We start from the raw sequence: 17155 nt of genomic DNA, 5'->3' as shown, positions 1-17155 counted from the left end.
TACCGTATATGCAAAACAAAACACAGGGGAAAAAAACAGCACTCTACAGCAGGCAGTTCTCAGAAATCCTGCTGCGACGTCAACACAAAATGTGCTGCCTGTAAGTGTAAAAAGTGGTCAAATGATGGACTGAATGGGCTAACACTGCTTCTGAAGCACAGTAACACAGTAACTGTGGAGGAACACAGATATAGAGAACATTTCTGAATTCCTAAAAACTGATTTCTTGTAGGAAATCAGCGTGCTGACTGGCCCTTACTCATGAGTGCTTTTTACTGTATGTAATTCGTTATATCGTCATATTTTTCCAGAAAACATGTTTTTTTTTTTGGTTTCCTTTCAAAGAATTGATGTATAGAATTTTTTTAAAGCTAGAAAATTGAAAGGTCACCATGTTCGATTTTTGTCTGTAAGCCATACAAGACAAAAAAAAAAAAAAAAAAAAAAAAAAAAAAAAGCGGAGGCATTTATTATTTTTGGACAATTATTTGTGTTTTTCTTGGATGTGTATGCAAAAACAAATGAGGTACGTCTTTCCAAAAGTCCATATTTGTAATGTAAAGTCATATTTGTGAGACCACAAATACTGGTTAAGAACATGCATTGTAATATGTATTGGTCTTCTTAAAATACATTGCCCTGGATTTTGACCATTGATTTTGGGTCCAGAATGCATACAAAATGAATTGTTGGAATTGTTGGCCATTTACTTTACATTTTAAATAATGATTGGTGAGAAAATGAAAAAAAAAAATCTATCTGTTATTTTTAAATCTTTTGCTTAGACCTACCTTGAGTGGTTATAGCTGCAGGTATGCATGCATTAGGTGTTAATGGCTGCTATTGAGAAGTATAGAGAGCGCTGGGGCACTACGAGCAGCTTAATGGATTTAAGATAATACTTCTAAATCCACCAAGATAGTTAACAAAGTATAATGTAAATGCATTCAAATAGATTAAGGAAAAAGCTTAAACAGACATATTCTAGAATGCAGATGCTCAGATGCAGTTTAAAGCAAAAGGTGCAGGAGGAGATATAATGTGTATGTTAAACTGACTAATCAGCACTTCTCTAACCTTTGCAAACTGATCTCTCTACCTCCATCCTCTGCTTCCTCCTGTTCTCTCTCTGGTGCCCTCTGGAACTGCCAGTCAGCCTGCAACAAGGCTGACTTCATCCCTGCCTATGCCTCCATTCTATCTCTTGACTTTCTAGCTCTATCAGACACATGTATCACCCCAGAGAACACCGCTACCCATCTGCTGTTTCCTCTCTCTATGTCGTCTCTCACTCCTCTGTTCTTCAGGACGAGGTGGGGGAACTGGATTTCTACTCTCTCCATCTTAGAACTTCTTGGTCCCTTATGCTCTCTCTTCCCTGTCAATACGTTTGAGTTTCACACCGTTCAAATTCATTATCCTTGATGTCTGCTTGTTATTGTTCTCTATCACCTACCCTGGTCCCCCTACTCACTTTCTTGACAAGCTCGCCTTCTTCCTCTCTTTTATCACCACCTTTATTCAAATCATCCTTTTAGGCGATTTTAACATTCATATCTCACTCTGCTGGCTTCCTTCCTCTTCTTGATTCCTTCTCTCTTCAACTCTCCCACTTGCCTCCTACTCGCACAGCTGGCCACCAACTGGGCCTGATTTTATCCAGAAACTGCTCTCCTCCTTCTCCTACAGTCACCCCCTCATTCTTGGACCACTTCTTATCTCCTTGTCACTTATTCTACTGCCTCTCCAATCCATTTCTACCACTCCTCTCATTTTACCACAATCTCCGCTCCTTTTCCCAACCACATTACTTCCTCTGCTCTCTCCCTTCTTCTATCAACTCATTCTCTCAGCTTTCAGCTGACACTACGATGACTCTTCTCTCATGGCTATTCTCAACTCCTTCTGTCCTATTATTTCCCACATTGTTTGCTCCTTCCCTTCACAGCCCTGGCAATCCTCTATACTCTGCTCATCCCATAATGAGCTGCACACTACTGAGCGAAAATATAAGAGATGCAAGCTACCCTCTAATTTAGACCATTACCTCTCCCTCCACTCCTCCTTCTCGACAGCACTCACCTGCCAAACACCCCTACTATCAGTATATCATCTTGTCCTCCACTAACAACCGGCGCTGACCTTTCTCCACCTTTTCCTACCTCCTCAAACCTCCACCCCTCTCCAGTCCTCCTCTGCTGACATCACCCCTATGAGAAACCTTTTCATGACCCTTCTTCCACCCAGAACGTCTCTCTGCCAGCTGACATCCTCCTTACAAGCACTCTCTGCTTGACCCACTTCAATCGAGTTTCCATCCTGCACATTCCATGGAAACCGATGTCCTCTCTTAACTGACTCTCTACTCTGTTCACGCTGCCCTCCAGTCTAATTCTCCTTGACCTTTCTTCTGACTTTGACTGCTTTTCCTCCTATATCTCTAACCATTCCTTCCAGGTTTCGTGGTCTCTCTCTCTCTCTCTCTCTCTCTCTCTCTCTCTCTCTCTCTCTCTCTCTCTACAGGTACACCTCAAGAATCTACCCTGGGACCTCTCCTGGTCTCACTACACCTGCTCGCAAGGCACTCTCTTGGCTTCTCCTACAACCTTTAAGAAGATGATGCCCCATATATTCTTTTCCTTTCCCTTTGACTCCCATATCTCAAAATGCCTCTGAGCTATCTCAACTGGGATGCATTCACACCACCTTAAACTCAACCTCTCTAAATCTGACCTCCTCTACTTTCTTTCTGCTTCCTCTTCTTTGACCTCTCCACCTCAGTCTCCCTTGACTAACATTATCTCTCTATATACTTCTGCTAAAAACCTAGATATTATTCTTGATCCCTCTCTACACATCTCTTCCCTGACATACACATGCCGCTTTTTTCTTAGCAACTCATGGTCTAAGCTTTTGTACTCTCCAGACTGGACTACTGTAATACTCTCCTTACTGGTCTCCCTGCTTTGACTATCCACCCCATTCATCTCTCTAAACAAGTCTGCTGCTCATCTTGTATTCTCTTAACCCCGTTATTCTCATGCTACCCCTCTACTTCAAACCTTCCATTGGCTACCTATCTCTGCTCACATTCAATTCAAGACCCTTGTTCTTGCCCAAACTGCTCACCTACCTCCAATCCCTTGTGTCTCTCTACACCCCTTCTTGCCCTCTCTGCTCCTCCTCTACTGGCCAACTTATTATGCCTTCCCTCCACTCACCATCCTCTTCTGCCTGCTCCTTCTCGACACCTGTTTAGACTGTACTTGTAGATCTCTTAATCTACCCCTCCTACTACGTACTGTACTTGCATGACCTAAGCACCGCGTTACTGGATCCTCAGCTGATGCACTATCCTTACATTATTGCACTGCTAGTATGTCATTGTAGATATAGATGATTGTAGGCCTAACTTACTATTGTGTTTTTCTAGATAATTTGCACTGACTGTAAACTATACTATATTTATTTAAATACTGATTTTGTATGGTAACCATGTATTGCCTTGTAACACCTATAAATTGCCTTGGATAAAGGCATCTGCCAAATAATAATAATAATAATAATAATAATAATAATAATAATAATAATAATAATACCAAAAAAGTTAGGAGAATCAAGTAAGGCTTTGAAAATAATAACAAAAAGTGGATTAGATATGGTGACTAAATTAGCATTTTCTAGTTATATTTCAGGCTTTAATACTTTAATGAATGTCATATAGGAGCTAATGAACTTGCTACAAGACAACCCAGGAAAAGTACCCTTTCATATGCAGATGACTTCATAAATATGAATTAATGTTACCTACATTTATTATTGTCAACATTAATAAATAAATACAAAAGACACATTAACTGCTTGATGTGTTATGAGTTTTATAAAATATATAAACAAAGCAAAAATAAATCTGGCTAACAATAGAATAAGACTGGAAAGTACAGTAATATATGTCTAGCATTTGAGTTGCAGCATGAAACAATCTGCTTCTAGAAAAAAAAAATTTAGTACAGTTGAGTGTACTAAATTAATGAGTTGTTGCTGGACTTTTGTTTTGTTTTTGTTTTTTGCTCAAGTTCGCTTTTTTTTTTTGATAGGCAATTACCTGATACTGATAAGAAGTCATCTACAGATGTGATGTCATCCACAGCCTCAGTCAGAACTCGGACTTGCTTCTCCCACTGATCTTTAAAGACGTCCATATTGTCCTGGGCAACCTTACTCTGAGGCCTAGCAGCCAGGGTGAGGGCAGCATTAATTACCTAGAACAGAGGCATCATTGAAAGACAAGTTAGTGCTGTAGATATCTAAAACTTTAAAGCAAGTCTGTTTATGCTTGCTTTACACAGCTCTTTAACTGTTACCTTGGCAACTGACAGCACTTACAAGCAAAGTTTTTTTTTTTTTTTTTTTTTTATGTAAAAATGTCAACCAAAACACAAACCAACTGCTGCTTTATATAAATATTTAAACAGGATTTAGAAAAGCAAGGTAGAAAAGTCCCTCAGAAGCTAATTATTTTCTATTGACAAGAAAAACATTATTTAAGACAACTGCAAGATTGAGATCGGCAGGCAAGTGAACCAGGACTTGTTCTGTTTGTAGTACGGCGAGTTTATAGGATCCAGTTACCGATTCGCAATAGTATAACGAGGGTTCAGGACAGTCTTTTGAAAACTTGCCTTACTGTATTTTGACTGCACATGCCCATTTACATTGGTTTCAATAACTCAGGGTATGAACATCGGAAATTAACAGATCAGTTGTTATATGAAAGATGAGGCTTCACCAAGACGTCATAGGTTGTCATACAAGGAATATACAGGCAGTTGAATAACAGGGTTCAGTGAGACACTGCGTATACAGCACAGAGAACTTAGTTTGTTATTTTGAAAACATGGCTTCAAAACAAACCCATCAAACAAAAGCTGTGAGCAATTTGGGAAACAGCCAGATACCCAAAAGATGTTCCAGAGAGCATTGGTTTTTGAACTGGCAGGTGAACTGCATACCATGCAGACAACATCATTTGCCAGAGTTAGGTGAGATTGCTTCACAATCCAAGACAACAGAAGGGAGACAGTACTGGACTTATTGCAGAAAAACAGAAGGGAAGAACATCATAACACCTTGGAGGTGTAAAAGCTGTGATGTGCCTCTGTGTGTAATTGTTGAAAGAAACTGTTTTTTTCTAAATGGCACAACAAATAGGGTTTTTACACTTTACAAAACACATATGTATATACAGTGCTCACCCGTTACAACACGCCTTGTTATAGCGTGGAATCGGTTATAACAAGGTAGGGCTATGGCTCCCATTTGCTCGACAATGCCATTACAGTAGTCTTTTTATACTCGTTACAAGGCGGAAGACAAATAGCACAGTCTTGTAACTATGGCTCCCCACAATAGTGTTATAAAGGGTGAGCACTGTAGCCATTTCAGAATGGAGAATCTGCAATGAATAAATGATCCACTGATTGCAATTGCAGATGATTTAAATAACTGTGATGGGCGCTCAGGGCCTGAGTGAATGGTAAATTTGGCCGGAGGCTTCGTCGGCTGCCTGCGCGAGGCCGGCTGGAAAACATCAACGGTTACACGTATCCCAGTGCCACAGATAGGAAGTGGTTGTGGGCCTCCTCCCCACAAAAGACAGGGCCGCCAAATCATCAATGGAAAATAATAATAATAAATGATTAACAAGCCTGTAACAGGGCGAGCAGCCCTGTTCAGTATGTATTTTAGAACGGGGTTTCCCCCTCCGCCCCTGTACTGTATTTTGTATTTGTTTTGGTTTACGAGATATTGTACATATGTCGGCGAAGAGCCATTTGTTTTGCTATTGTTTTGGTGTAGGTTTTGTTTTTGCATCGTGGATGAGAAGCCCCATCCACATTAAAAACTTGTGCAGAAGATGGCCATCTCCCGAACTAATTAAGTGATTAATTTGTTGCTAATCACCTGCATAAATACCTGCAGCTCTCTGCACTCTGGGTGGGTGTACGGAGGAGAGCAAGTGAGAGGAGATCTAAAACGAAACGAAGCTAAAACTCCGAAGTGCCGTGAAAGCTATTGCCCAGCCGGACCTGAGTGTTTTGTGTTTAAGATTTATTTTTGTTTGAACCTTTATTTTTGTGCTCTGTGAGCAAGAGTTTGTTTTGTTTAAATATTTATTTGTGTATTTAATAAACGGTGTGCGCTGCGTGCCTTTGAACTGCAGTACCTACCTCTGTGTTTTTGTTCCGCCTTCTAGCCTGATGTCACCGCACCGCCATTTCCTGCCACAACGCCCCATAGTGGTGCACTACACCTATCTCCCAAAATATTGTAAAATTAATGAAAACCAGCAGCTAAGACACGGCCCGTCCACCACAGCATGACTGCTCTGGGGAAAAAAGCCCAGCCTCTCCAGCCCGACCACTCACCCTGCAGAACTAAATACGAACCGCGCAGCACTCAGATAATGAAAAAACTCCCATACTCACATATATAATTTTTTTTGATGTATGGGGAAACTTCGGAGAATCCGTGGCTGTGGGCAGCCCTTCCTCCAGGCTCTATGTGGTCAACTCCCGTTTCGGCTTCCCGGCATGTGACCGAGAGGCCAAAACAAAAGAAGCTACATGGGAGAATAACACACTGAGCTTTTTTGAGCTTTCTGATGATGTGTTGGTTAGGGGTGGATTCTCCTTGCAGAAAAGCAACCTCTTTCTTATATATAGTTATGTTGTTACTTGTGTTCTGAAATGCATTTTTTTAGTAAAAATCTGAAAAACACTAAGAATGTTCGCACACTCGTATTTTGGTTATTTTTTGGTTGTGCATACATTTATTTCAGTCAAACTCAGATTTTTGGGGTATTCAACGTTTACCAAGCTTTACCGATTAATATCGAAAAGCAGCAAGCCCATTTCTAACCCTATAAAGAGTTACTTTTTGTAAATATGTTTTAAATTTTTTTCCACATTTTCTCAGCACTTTTATTTCAGATAATTCATAATATTAAAGGAAACTTTCTTCTTTTGATATACAACAATCATGCCTCTAGGACATAAAAATATATGTTTTTTACAGGGGGAAATGGAATTAATGTAAAGCAGGTGAAAATTGCTTGGAGTGTAAAGGGAAAGTGGGACCCTTCTTATAGTGGAGACAGTGAATGGCACAAGCTTGGCCACCTTTTCTTTATTAACTGTGTTTTAACATGTTTTGTTTTGGGTCATTTTTACACTGTGTCAACACTAAGGCCCAAATTTATAAAGGAGAAAAACCGACCGCAAAAAGCCACATAATGTGCGTGCTCAGTACAGCCACACACAGCATAAAATAACAACCTATTTTATAAGACTAATTATGAGAAGCAGGCGATTCCACAATCAAACAATTTAAATACCCTTCACAGCAATTAGAGGTGGAGAATTATGCACCTCTCACAATAAATAACGGGTTTGGGTCAACCCTGCGTGTGTAGGCTTGTCAAGGAAATTCATGGTTAAAGTCATTTTAATATAAGCATTTCTCAGGTATTTTATTCTGTTGTCTTTGTGACATGCTGTAGGGGTTGCATTGTTAACACAGATTCCAGAACATTCTTTACCAGATCTATTACAAAGTTTCGAGATAAAAGCACAGGACACAAACTGTTAACTGTGGTATTGTGTTTATTATGCTTAATAATTACATTATGAGCCACAATGGGTATTTTCTTTAATGGTAATTGGCGAGGACACAGTTGTGGCGTAAACCCTAGATATACAACGTAAATATGCACATTAGGCTACACATTCCAAAAGAAAATGAATGGCACACAAAGACCTCAGCCTGGTACTAGCCATGGTGATGAGGATGCTCAGAAGAGAAAACTGAAATTTACCATTATGGAATTGGAGATTTTGGTACAAGCAGTACTTATAACACATAAAGATGTGTTACAAGCTTGAAATACATCACCAGGACAAATGAATAAAATATGGAATGTGCGGTGGCTTCTTAATAAACAAATGTACCACTTCAGAGTTTGTAGAAGGGGGGTTGCTTAAACATTACGATGCATCATCCAGTTACTGTGCTTCGCATATTAGTTCAACTTCTTATTTCGTATACAATAATTCCAGGCGTATAGATTTTTCAAACTTCAGAAACAATAAATTTTATTTATTTACATCCATGGCTGTCAAACGGGTGGAAAATCCTTCCATTGTACAGCAATATGTTCAACAACAACAACTTCATGCAGCTTCATACAAACAGTCTTCAGTTTAACTGTGACTTATATCTTCTTAATTTCTTATATAGTTACAACTCTCCTATTTCTTACATATGTCTATTTTTGACTCTATGTATGATTTTAAACCATATCTGTATGGTCTGCATAAATATAGCTAAATTATTTAGATGTGCCTACAACCAGCTGTACTGTGTTTGCTGTAGCTGCAAACTAACTGCGTCATATGTCCCTCTTTCCTTTTTTTTTTTACCATTTTCTTTCAATCTTGAATTTAACAATACTGCCTGAATCAGTATTGTTAAATACCAGAATGCCATATTATAAAATACAAATTCTGTAGGCATTACTAAAATAGTGGTGGAGAATGAGCCCTCATTGTATTACATGTATATGAGACTTGTTCTTCAGTGAGCCTTGGAATATTGTTCCATCTTTTCTTAATCTCCTCCATTGTTCTTATAATAATGCCTACATTCTAGAAGTAAAGGCTAGAATGTAGGCTGTGGGGAGACCTTTTTAGGTGCTTCTAAGAACCTTTTTTTTTTTTTACATGGATTCTATATTCTCTATTTGTAGACTTTCTGTTTTGTCATGTAAGCTATGAAACATGTATTGAAAATTGGAGTTTGCAAAACAATATGGTGTTATACACCACAATTTACAAACTGGCTTGATCAGAAGGGTTAAAAAATTAGCTCTTTGCGAAATGTTATTAAATGTTTCTTTGTCCTTGAAAACGATGTCTCCTTCTTGCTGCAAACAAGTCTCCCACATCACCTTGCCTTTTATATAGCCTAGTGTCTGACTTTGGAAAATTAACACCTGATTTTCAGAGTTCTTAAAATAATCAAGCAAATACAAGGCCTGCAATCACAGGCAGCTTTAATAGATTAGACAGATTATTTAATAGACCTTATTTGCAAAATCCCCTCCTAATTTTAGCGATTTCAGTCAGAAACACCCCAGAATTACATATGCATATACTGAATTACATATGCATCAAGGGCTAAAGTGCACAGTCATTGCCCTCGCAAATTACGTCTTAATTGTGTGTTTATGCCATTGCGTGTGTTTTATAAATCCCATCCAAGAATTCAGAACCCTCAGTTCCCATTTTATGATCGTAAAACATGCGCAATCCTTTTCTCCCTCCCTAGGGATTCTATTGCTGGTACCCTTGTGGCAGCCATGTACTACTGCACTACATTGTGTGATTAGAAATAAATCTAAACGCCTGTGTGACGTCAAAAAACTGTCTCTGTGTCCTTGCCCAGTGAATTCTCACAACCTTAGAATTAACTCTTTCACAGTAACTTATACAGTAATACTGGTGTTTTGTGATAATGGTATTGCATTACTGACAAGGCTTTTGAACTTCCTGTGAACACAGATGTGCTCCATAGTTATTCAGATGGACAGTTGTGCTTTTTGGTTTAACCCTGATAGCATAAAGTATACAGAAACCAAGGTTATGATCATTATTTAGACAACATTCTGGTATTCAATTTTTTATGTAGAATATGCTTTAGACAACATAAGTGTTTCTTACCTGAGGACACAGGCTATCAATCTGGGTGGCTGCCATACGGACCAGCTTCACGCCTTCTTCATTATTGGATATTGAGCAGGCAAGGTTTGCAACCTGTAATTCAAAACAGCACAAAGTGAAAAAATTGGCACTTCACATGCCCTACCTTAACTGCAACAATGAAAAAATAAATAACTGGCAGCAGAAAAAAAGCCTTCATATACATATTTAAAGTCAAAATTGCAGAAAATATGGGGCTGTGGTACAAACTCTAAAATATATTCCTGGATTTCACTTTAATTGTCACACTCTACATGATGAACATAACTGCCTTGATTTTACACCAATCTGCGCCAAACTTATAGCCTCCTACAGACATTTTGGGTTGCATTTGGTTGTAATCAGAAACTCTTGATTTAAAACAATGTACTGTATGATTATTGTACAATAATGTATACCCTCTCTTGTGCATGCACTGGTTTGCTAAAACCCTGACCATGGATGAGCTACCTTGTGATCGAATTAGCATGGTGGGTGTGCATCTGGGCAACTCTATTGTCCAACTCTTTTTAAGCGTCAGATCTGGACAGTGTCCAAAATGCAATGTCCAGTCAGCCCAGCTTTGGAAACTCGCTAGCTGTTTTCTCACAGGGTGAGCCGTAAAGTGTCCTTCCAAACCCACTATAGAAAAATTGAGCACATCCATCCAGTCTGCAAAACTACTTGACCCATCTTTAGTACAATAAAAGTAACAAAAACTAATTTAGAGACATTTAAGTATTCTTCAGTTGTTTCTTACAACTGCTGCAACATGAAAATGCATTTTATGCCTTTCACAAACCAATTACATTTTAATTAGACATAAAAGATAAAACTCTGAATGTCTTTTCAATGCTAGGATTATAAAATATTTATTCATTTATCTATGTATTTTTTACTCTATGATTAAAAATGAGCAGGCTGTGCACAAGTGGTTAAAAAATAAAATGCCAATATTAATAATGTTCTGAGGGAATCACATGATAGGAAACATTATTTCTCTTCCTAATGTCTAGATAGATTCTCAATCATCTCATCATAAAAATCTTCTGTTTGTTATTGGTATAAGTATAAAAAGCATCTTCTACCAGTCTGATTAAGCAAATATCTTCTCAACAAAATACCCTTAATGATATGGGTTGGAGAAGAGAGAACCATCAGCCTTGGCCATCTTGTCGTAAAAAATGCCACCCTACCTAAAGAGTTAAGAACTAAAATACTTTCCTGTGACCAGACACCTGCCACAATAAAATCATTTTGCGTTCACTTAAGATGCTAACGATCTATTCCTGGTATGTCTGGCCTGGAGATAAATCCTCTTGTCAACACATGGGGAGGAGAGCACTCATGAGAATATAAAGCTGACATACAAAGAATATCTACTGTTGTTTTCTCTCCCTGGTAAATGTGCATCTTCCAGACTGGTCCTCCTAGGAATTGCCAACTTTCATAATCCAATTGCCTTCCATTATAACTTGAGGGAGTGAGTGTGTGCCTCCTGTTTATTTATATTAAAAAAAAAAAAAAAAAAAAAAAACTGACTTGCTATCTTCCCTAGGGGATAATTCCATCCTTAGATTGAAAAAAGACACTGTTCTGTTTTTTTGTTTGTTTGTTTGTTTGTTTTTCATATATTATACATTGATTCTTTCTAGTTAGATAAAATTGTATTTTAAATGAACATTGCCTTCACATATATATATGCCTTTAAAAAAAAAATATATATATATAAAAATATATAATAAATATAAAATATATATATATATATATATATGTTGATTGTAAGTTTGTCTAGAGCTTTCAAAGGTTTTGTTGTTTTGCTATTATTATTAAGATGATGATGATTATTAATAATCCTTTATTTTGATAATACAGTGGCCCTGAAGTGCAAAACACAAATAAAAATTGAAAAACACACAAATAAATAAATAAAAAAACACAAATACAAATCAAAAAATGGAAATCAAATAAAAAAACACAAATAAAATAAAAAAAAAACACGAATACAAATAATAATAATAAAAAAAATGCAAATACAAAATGCCCACAATGCAACAGAAGTAACTATTGTGGCCACTCCCCCAGGCACCCCAGCACAGTCTTTGACTCTCCACCTGTTTTTGGAGTTGAAGCGCTAGTTGAGTCTTTAGTAGCTTAGTTGGGCGTGGTATATTTCTGTCAGTGTTATAATTGGTATTGCAACGGTAAGTATCATGTTTACCATAAATCAGTTTTGTGTACAGAAATACTAACTGTTAAAAACTGCTATTTTAGTTAGACAACATTTGACTTGTTTTTTTTTTTTTTTTGTAGCTCAAAAAAGTTTGGCTTTGATGCCTGTGAATTTCTTTTGTTTTCAAAAAGTGTTTTACACAATGACATTGTGGTTAGTGCAATTTCAGTGCGGAAGATCATATAAGTACACTTCCCTGTTGTTGTTTTTATGTCATCAAATACTATATGCTGTTAGAGGTACAGTACTATAAAGTTCATCTTTCGTGTGGCCATCATTGTGAAAATGTTAAGCAATACCAATGATGTATTGTCACAGAGATGGCCGAAGTGGGCGGTGTCAGAACCAGGAAAAGGAATGAAATACACAAAACACAGGGCGGATCAAATGAAATGATGAATACGCCTGTTGGCACTGGTTTATTACAAAATAAAAGGTTTAAACAAACAGAAAACACAGGACACGGTACACGTCGCCAAAACAAAAAGACAAACAAAACGGACTAGACAGACACACGGTGAGCAGATACTTTACGTGTTTGTTATTATTATTATACTTATTTCCTCCGTCTCCAATCCCGTTCTCCACTCACCGAACACCCAACCCCGAATATGTGACAACGTGCATCTATATATACTGTTGTGCTGGGATTCAATTACCTATTAATTATTCACTTGAATCCCAGCACGTGAATTAATAAAGTGCAATTCCCCGTACTCACATATTACTACATTTTACTTACATGTGAAGTGCTGTGCAATCCTCGTGCCTAAATACACATATACCTTTTTAAACACTCGTGTTACACAGACCCTTATTTATATCTCGTGTACCAATGTCTATACACCAACATTTAAACACACCACACGCAACACATAACAGATAATACACAGGGGCGGGCACTTTGTCACATGTATATATTAGGGTAAGCTAGAAATACCCAGGCAACAAAGCCAGAATTTTTGGACCTACAAAAAAACAGGTCAAACTAAAATATTTGTTTTTAACCGCTATTACTGTACACAAACTCATTTATGGTAAACATGATACTTACCGTTAGGACACCAATTATAACAGAAATATACCACGGTCAACCAACTTACAACACTAGTAGTAAATGACTCTTTCTGTATGCGCCCCGGCATTTCTCTCTGTAGAAATTAAGCACAGCAATTTTCATACATTTAAATAAAATTACATCTTTGCAGGGCAAATTCAATTTTAAGCACGCCTATTGCAAAATAAAGTACAAGATACTTGGGTTTAAAACGTAGGCCTGGAACAGAAAGATGGTTTAACTTGAGGGAGTGAGTGTGTGTTGATATATCAAGATAAGCTGTAATACTAACAGAATTATCACAAAATGCAAGAGCCCAAACTTGTACTTGCATAAAGTTCAGTTAATGGGGGCTTTTACAGCAGAAAAAAATAGCCATACCTTTGTCTCGTTGTCATTGAAATTTAGATGGAAATTTAGATTTTCGCTCTATATATTTCCCACCTTAAAATTTATCTATTTCTCTCGATGAAAGAAAACTTCTCATGGCAAAAGTAAAGGCTCTGAAAACTGAAAGGCTGTCTGTATAAGTAACTGCCACTGAACTGGGTAACATATCCCTCTACCGCAGTTCTATTGGAGTCATGATTTGACACATTTTGAAACCTGAAGAAACATTATTTTGGGGTCTCTAGATGCTGTAGCACTTGTAGAACCAGTTGTTCCTGCCCCTGTGTACTATAATACACATGTTTCTTTTGTCAAAAAGTGAGCAGGCATGCGGTTGCCATACCAATTATAACACTGACAGACATATACCACAGCCAACTAAGCTAATAAAGATTCAGCTTGAGCCTTCTAAACAGCTTCATCTTCTCCAGAATCAGGTGAAGATTCATAGACTGTGCTGAGGTGCCTGGAGGAGTGGCCTCAATCATTACTTCTGTTGCGTTGTGGGCTTTTTGTATTTGTGTTTTTTGATTTGTATTTGTGTTTTGCACTTCAGGGCCATTGTATGATAATGATAATGATGATAATGAATAATATGTGGAATAATAGACACCCAACTGTGCACAATGAAGCTGTAATTCTATTGAGAGATTCTGGACATATATATTATATATATATATATATATATATATATATATATATATATATATATATATATATATATATATATAAAATCTCATTCGAGCACTAGCCAGTGGGTATGAATCCAAAACCCTACCATAAAAGATGTCATAGAAGCTTGTGTGAAAATCCATAATTTATTACTTCTAGTCCACCGTACCCTCTCTTGCTTCTCACTGCCTCGCAGTCAGTCTGGAAATCCGGGTATACCAACTTAACCAAATCAAATATTGGACATATTCAATAAACCTAAACAGTGGAGGATTCGAGAACCAGCGTTATGATAATCTGACATCTAACAAAGTGCCAAAGCTATTCAGTGACTTAAGTTACATTCACACTGGGTCCGTTTCAAACAGACTCGGTCTGGTTCGTTTAGTTTGAAAAGATGTATCAATGTGCTCACTGTTCACATTTATCTACGACCAACAGGACCCAGTCCATTTGGATGCAAGCTAAAAGTTGATTTTTTTGGGGTCCTTTTCCATGACTGAGTTCATTGTATTCACAATGCAGCTTTCAAGTGCACTCGGTTAGTTTATGTGGTCTGTGAACCCGATGTTTGCAAAATCCTGCAAGGCATACAGTTTTAAAGATATGGAAGCTGTTGATGTATTGCTCTGTTTTTTTTTTTAATATAGCATGTTTTATATTCTTACATATTGCTGTGAAAGGAAGAACTGGGGGAGCACTTCACTAACTTAGTACATTTCTTGAATGCTTACAGTATGAGAATAATGCAGTTTACACAATTTTACATGGTTCTCTTACTGTCAGCATTAACAAAGTAATTTGAGACTTAATATATATTACTATTTTTCTAAGTTTTGTTTGTTTCTTCAATTCACTGACGTTGCAGAAACTCTGAAGCCGTTAAAATTATAGTATATAATAACACAATAATAGTTTAAAAATTAAACATTTAATTGTTGTCGTTTCTCGCAGACGAGGGACGATTTATCATCATAGACAGGACGATTCTGTTGGACCGACATATCGCCCGCGACAAAAATAGCCCTGTGTATGGTGGCCTTTACACCAGCAGCAACTGCACGCTTGATAATTTAATGTAAATTATTGGAATCGGCCATGATGTCTGTCTGAACGTGAACCTGACCAAAGACTGTGGATATGCAGTATTTCGTCAGCCCCTCCAAAGAATGCTAAGGTAAAGCACAAAGCTAATTTGCATAAAAAGAGATTTTGTTAAGAGATTTAAGATTTAGTTTAATATTTAGCTAAATGTTAGATCTTGTTAAGAGATTTAATCCTTTGTGGTCCTATTACAATTTTCCTTTCCAGTCCGACATCATAAAAATAAATAAATAAATAAAAAGCACAGGTCTCTAGTCGTTTTTTCTCCGGAAAAAGCAGCGTAAACTTTTCAATGGCCGAGTGAGACTGATAGGAGCCGAATGAAGCCGAAAGAAAAAAAAAGGGGGGCGTATCTGAGATATAGCCCCTGCACCACTGAGACAACACAGACACATAACAAAGGAGATAGCTTCCGCAGAGCTTTTTGAGATCTTATAGTAATAAACTAATAACTTGGATCACATTATTGAGGAGTTTGGTGATAAAACGACTGATCAGGAGAGGATTTATCAGTATGCACGTCTATAAAGAGGCAGGTAAAAAATACAGCGAACAAGGAGTGGGGCTTGGCTGGAGATGGAGTACTGATGACCTTTTGCCATGCAGTGCCTTTTAAACTTGTTTTACTCTGAAAAAAAAAAAAATTTAAGCAGAGCATGTGAAAATAAATTGGACCTGATGCGTCTGACAAGCGCTGAATAAATAGACTGCAAAGGGTTAAGACTTAGTTAAATATTTAGCTAAATGTTAAATCTTTTTAGAGATTTAAGATTTAGTAAAATATTTAAGTTCACAAAATTCTGATTTAAGCTGGTAGCATTAAATCCGTCACTCTTGGTTATTACTTTTGCCAGTGCTTGTGCCAGACTGTACAATATTTACCCTGGGAGAAGAGCAGGCTTTTCCATTAGACACAATAACGTTTATCTATTGCCCTTAGAACCCACTTGTACAATTAACTACTGCTACCCCACACAAATGAAAAACAAATTGAGAGCGATGAATTATCTGTTGAAAATTAAATTAGGTCAGTATAGTCTCCAGCAAAACATTAAAACCAAAATTGGAATTCCCTTGCAAGACCAACATGAGCCGGGTGTCTTCACCTAATGAGGGCCCTTTGAAAAAATACACTGTATGCAAGGTTACTACTCTATATTGTGACATTCTCTCTAAAGTTATTGTATCTCCTACTTTGTACTGGAAGCAAGGGAGAAAAACATTTGAGGATCTATGCATTCACTTTTAACCTCAAGACTGACTTTAAAAAAAAGACAAGATCATCTAAAGTTTGATCAATAATTATATTCTGCATTTCTGGCTGAGTTGAAGGTACCTTGATAAGACATGCTTTATCAAGCAAGCCACAGCAGACCTTTACGCCACACTGCTTGCTTGACGGTGCCTTTGTAAGACTTATTGCTTTCTCTGAAATGTCCGAAATGTCTTCTCCGACAACCCTTAGGGATACAAACTGAAACTCTTTTAATCAGAATAGCAAATTATACTTTTGGAGCTTAAAGTCATAAAAATGAACAGATTTTTCATCCCCAAATGTGCCCATATTTCTCAACTGTCAATGTCAAACTGTATTGCCTAGCTAACCTTGCATGCTTATTGACTGCTATCACTACTGGGTATTCAGGGTACGCCTGAGAGAACAAGAAAGCTCTTTTAACCTCAGGCCAAAAGTAGTGACTGTCAACTGCAGCGACATGGTAGGGATTTCTCCAAAGTTTCATATCTTTATTTTAAAACACATGAGGTTAAGAAATATAATTTGCTAACCCTTGGATCAGTGATGTTTTACTGTATGGCCTTCTCATCTGATGTTGCAGCAAGGCTTATAGCAACTACCCTTTTTGCAAGTGCCAATATAAGAGACTGAAATACTACCAGTGC

The 17155-nt window shown here is 37.5% G+C and overlaps 1 protein-coding gene across 2 annotated transcripts in view; it reads right to left on the bottom strand.

Moving 5' to 3' along the window:
* Nucleotides 1-17155, bottom strand: part of LOC121331156 (catenin alpha-2-like) — a 511986-nt gene that overhangs the window by 39900 nt on the left and 454931 nt on the right. For both annotated transcript variants that reach the window (XM_041278373.1, XM_041278382.1), the window contains exons 10-11: nt 9780-9872; nt 4106-4262 (exon numbers count right to left, since the gene is read on the bottom strand). In XM_041278373.1, coding sequence (XP_041134307.1) covers nt 4106-4262; nt 9780-9872 — 250 coding nt within the window. The remainder of the gene's footprint in view (nt 1-4105; nt 4263-9779; nt 9873-17155) is intronic.

Source organism: Polyodon spathula, chromosome 2, assembly GCF_017654505.1.
Source record: "Polyodon spathula isolate WHYD16114869_AA chromosome 2, ASM1765450v1, whole genome shotgun sequence".
Classification (NCBI taxonomy): Eukaryota; Metazoa; Chordata; class Actinopteri; order Acipenseriformes; family Polyodontidae; genus Polyodon; species Polyodon spathula.
This window is presented reverse-complemented; position numbering and strand designations above follow the sequence as displayed.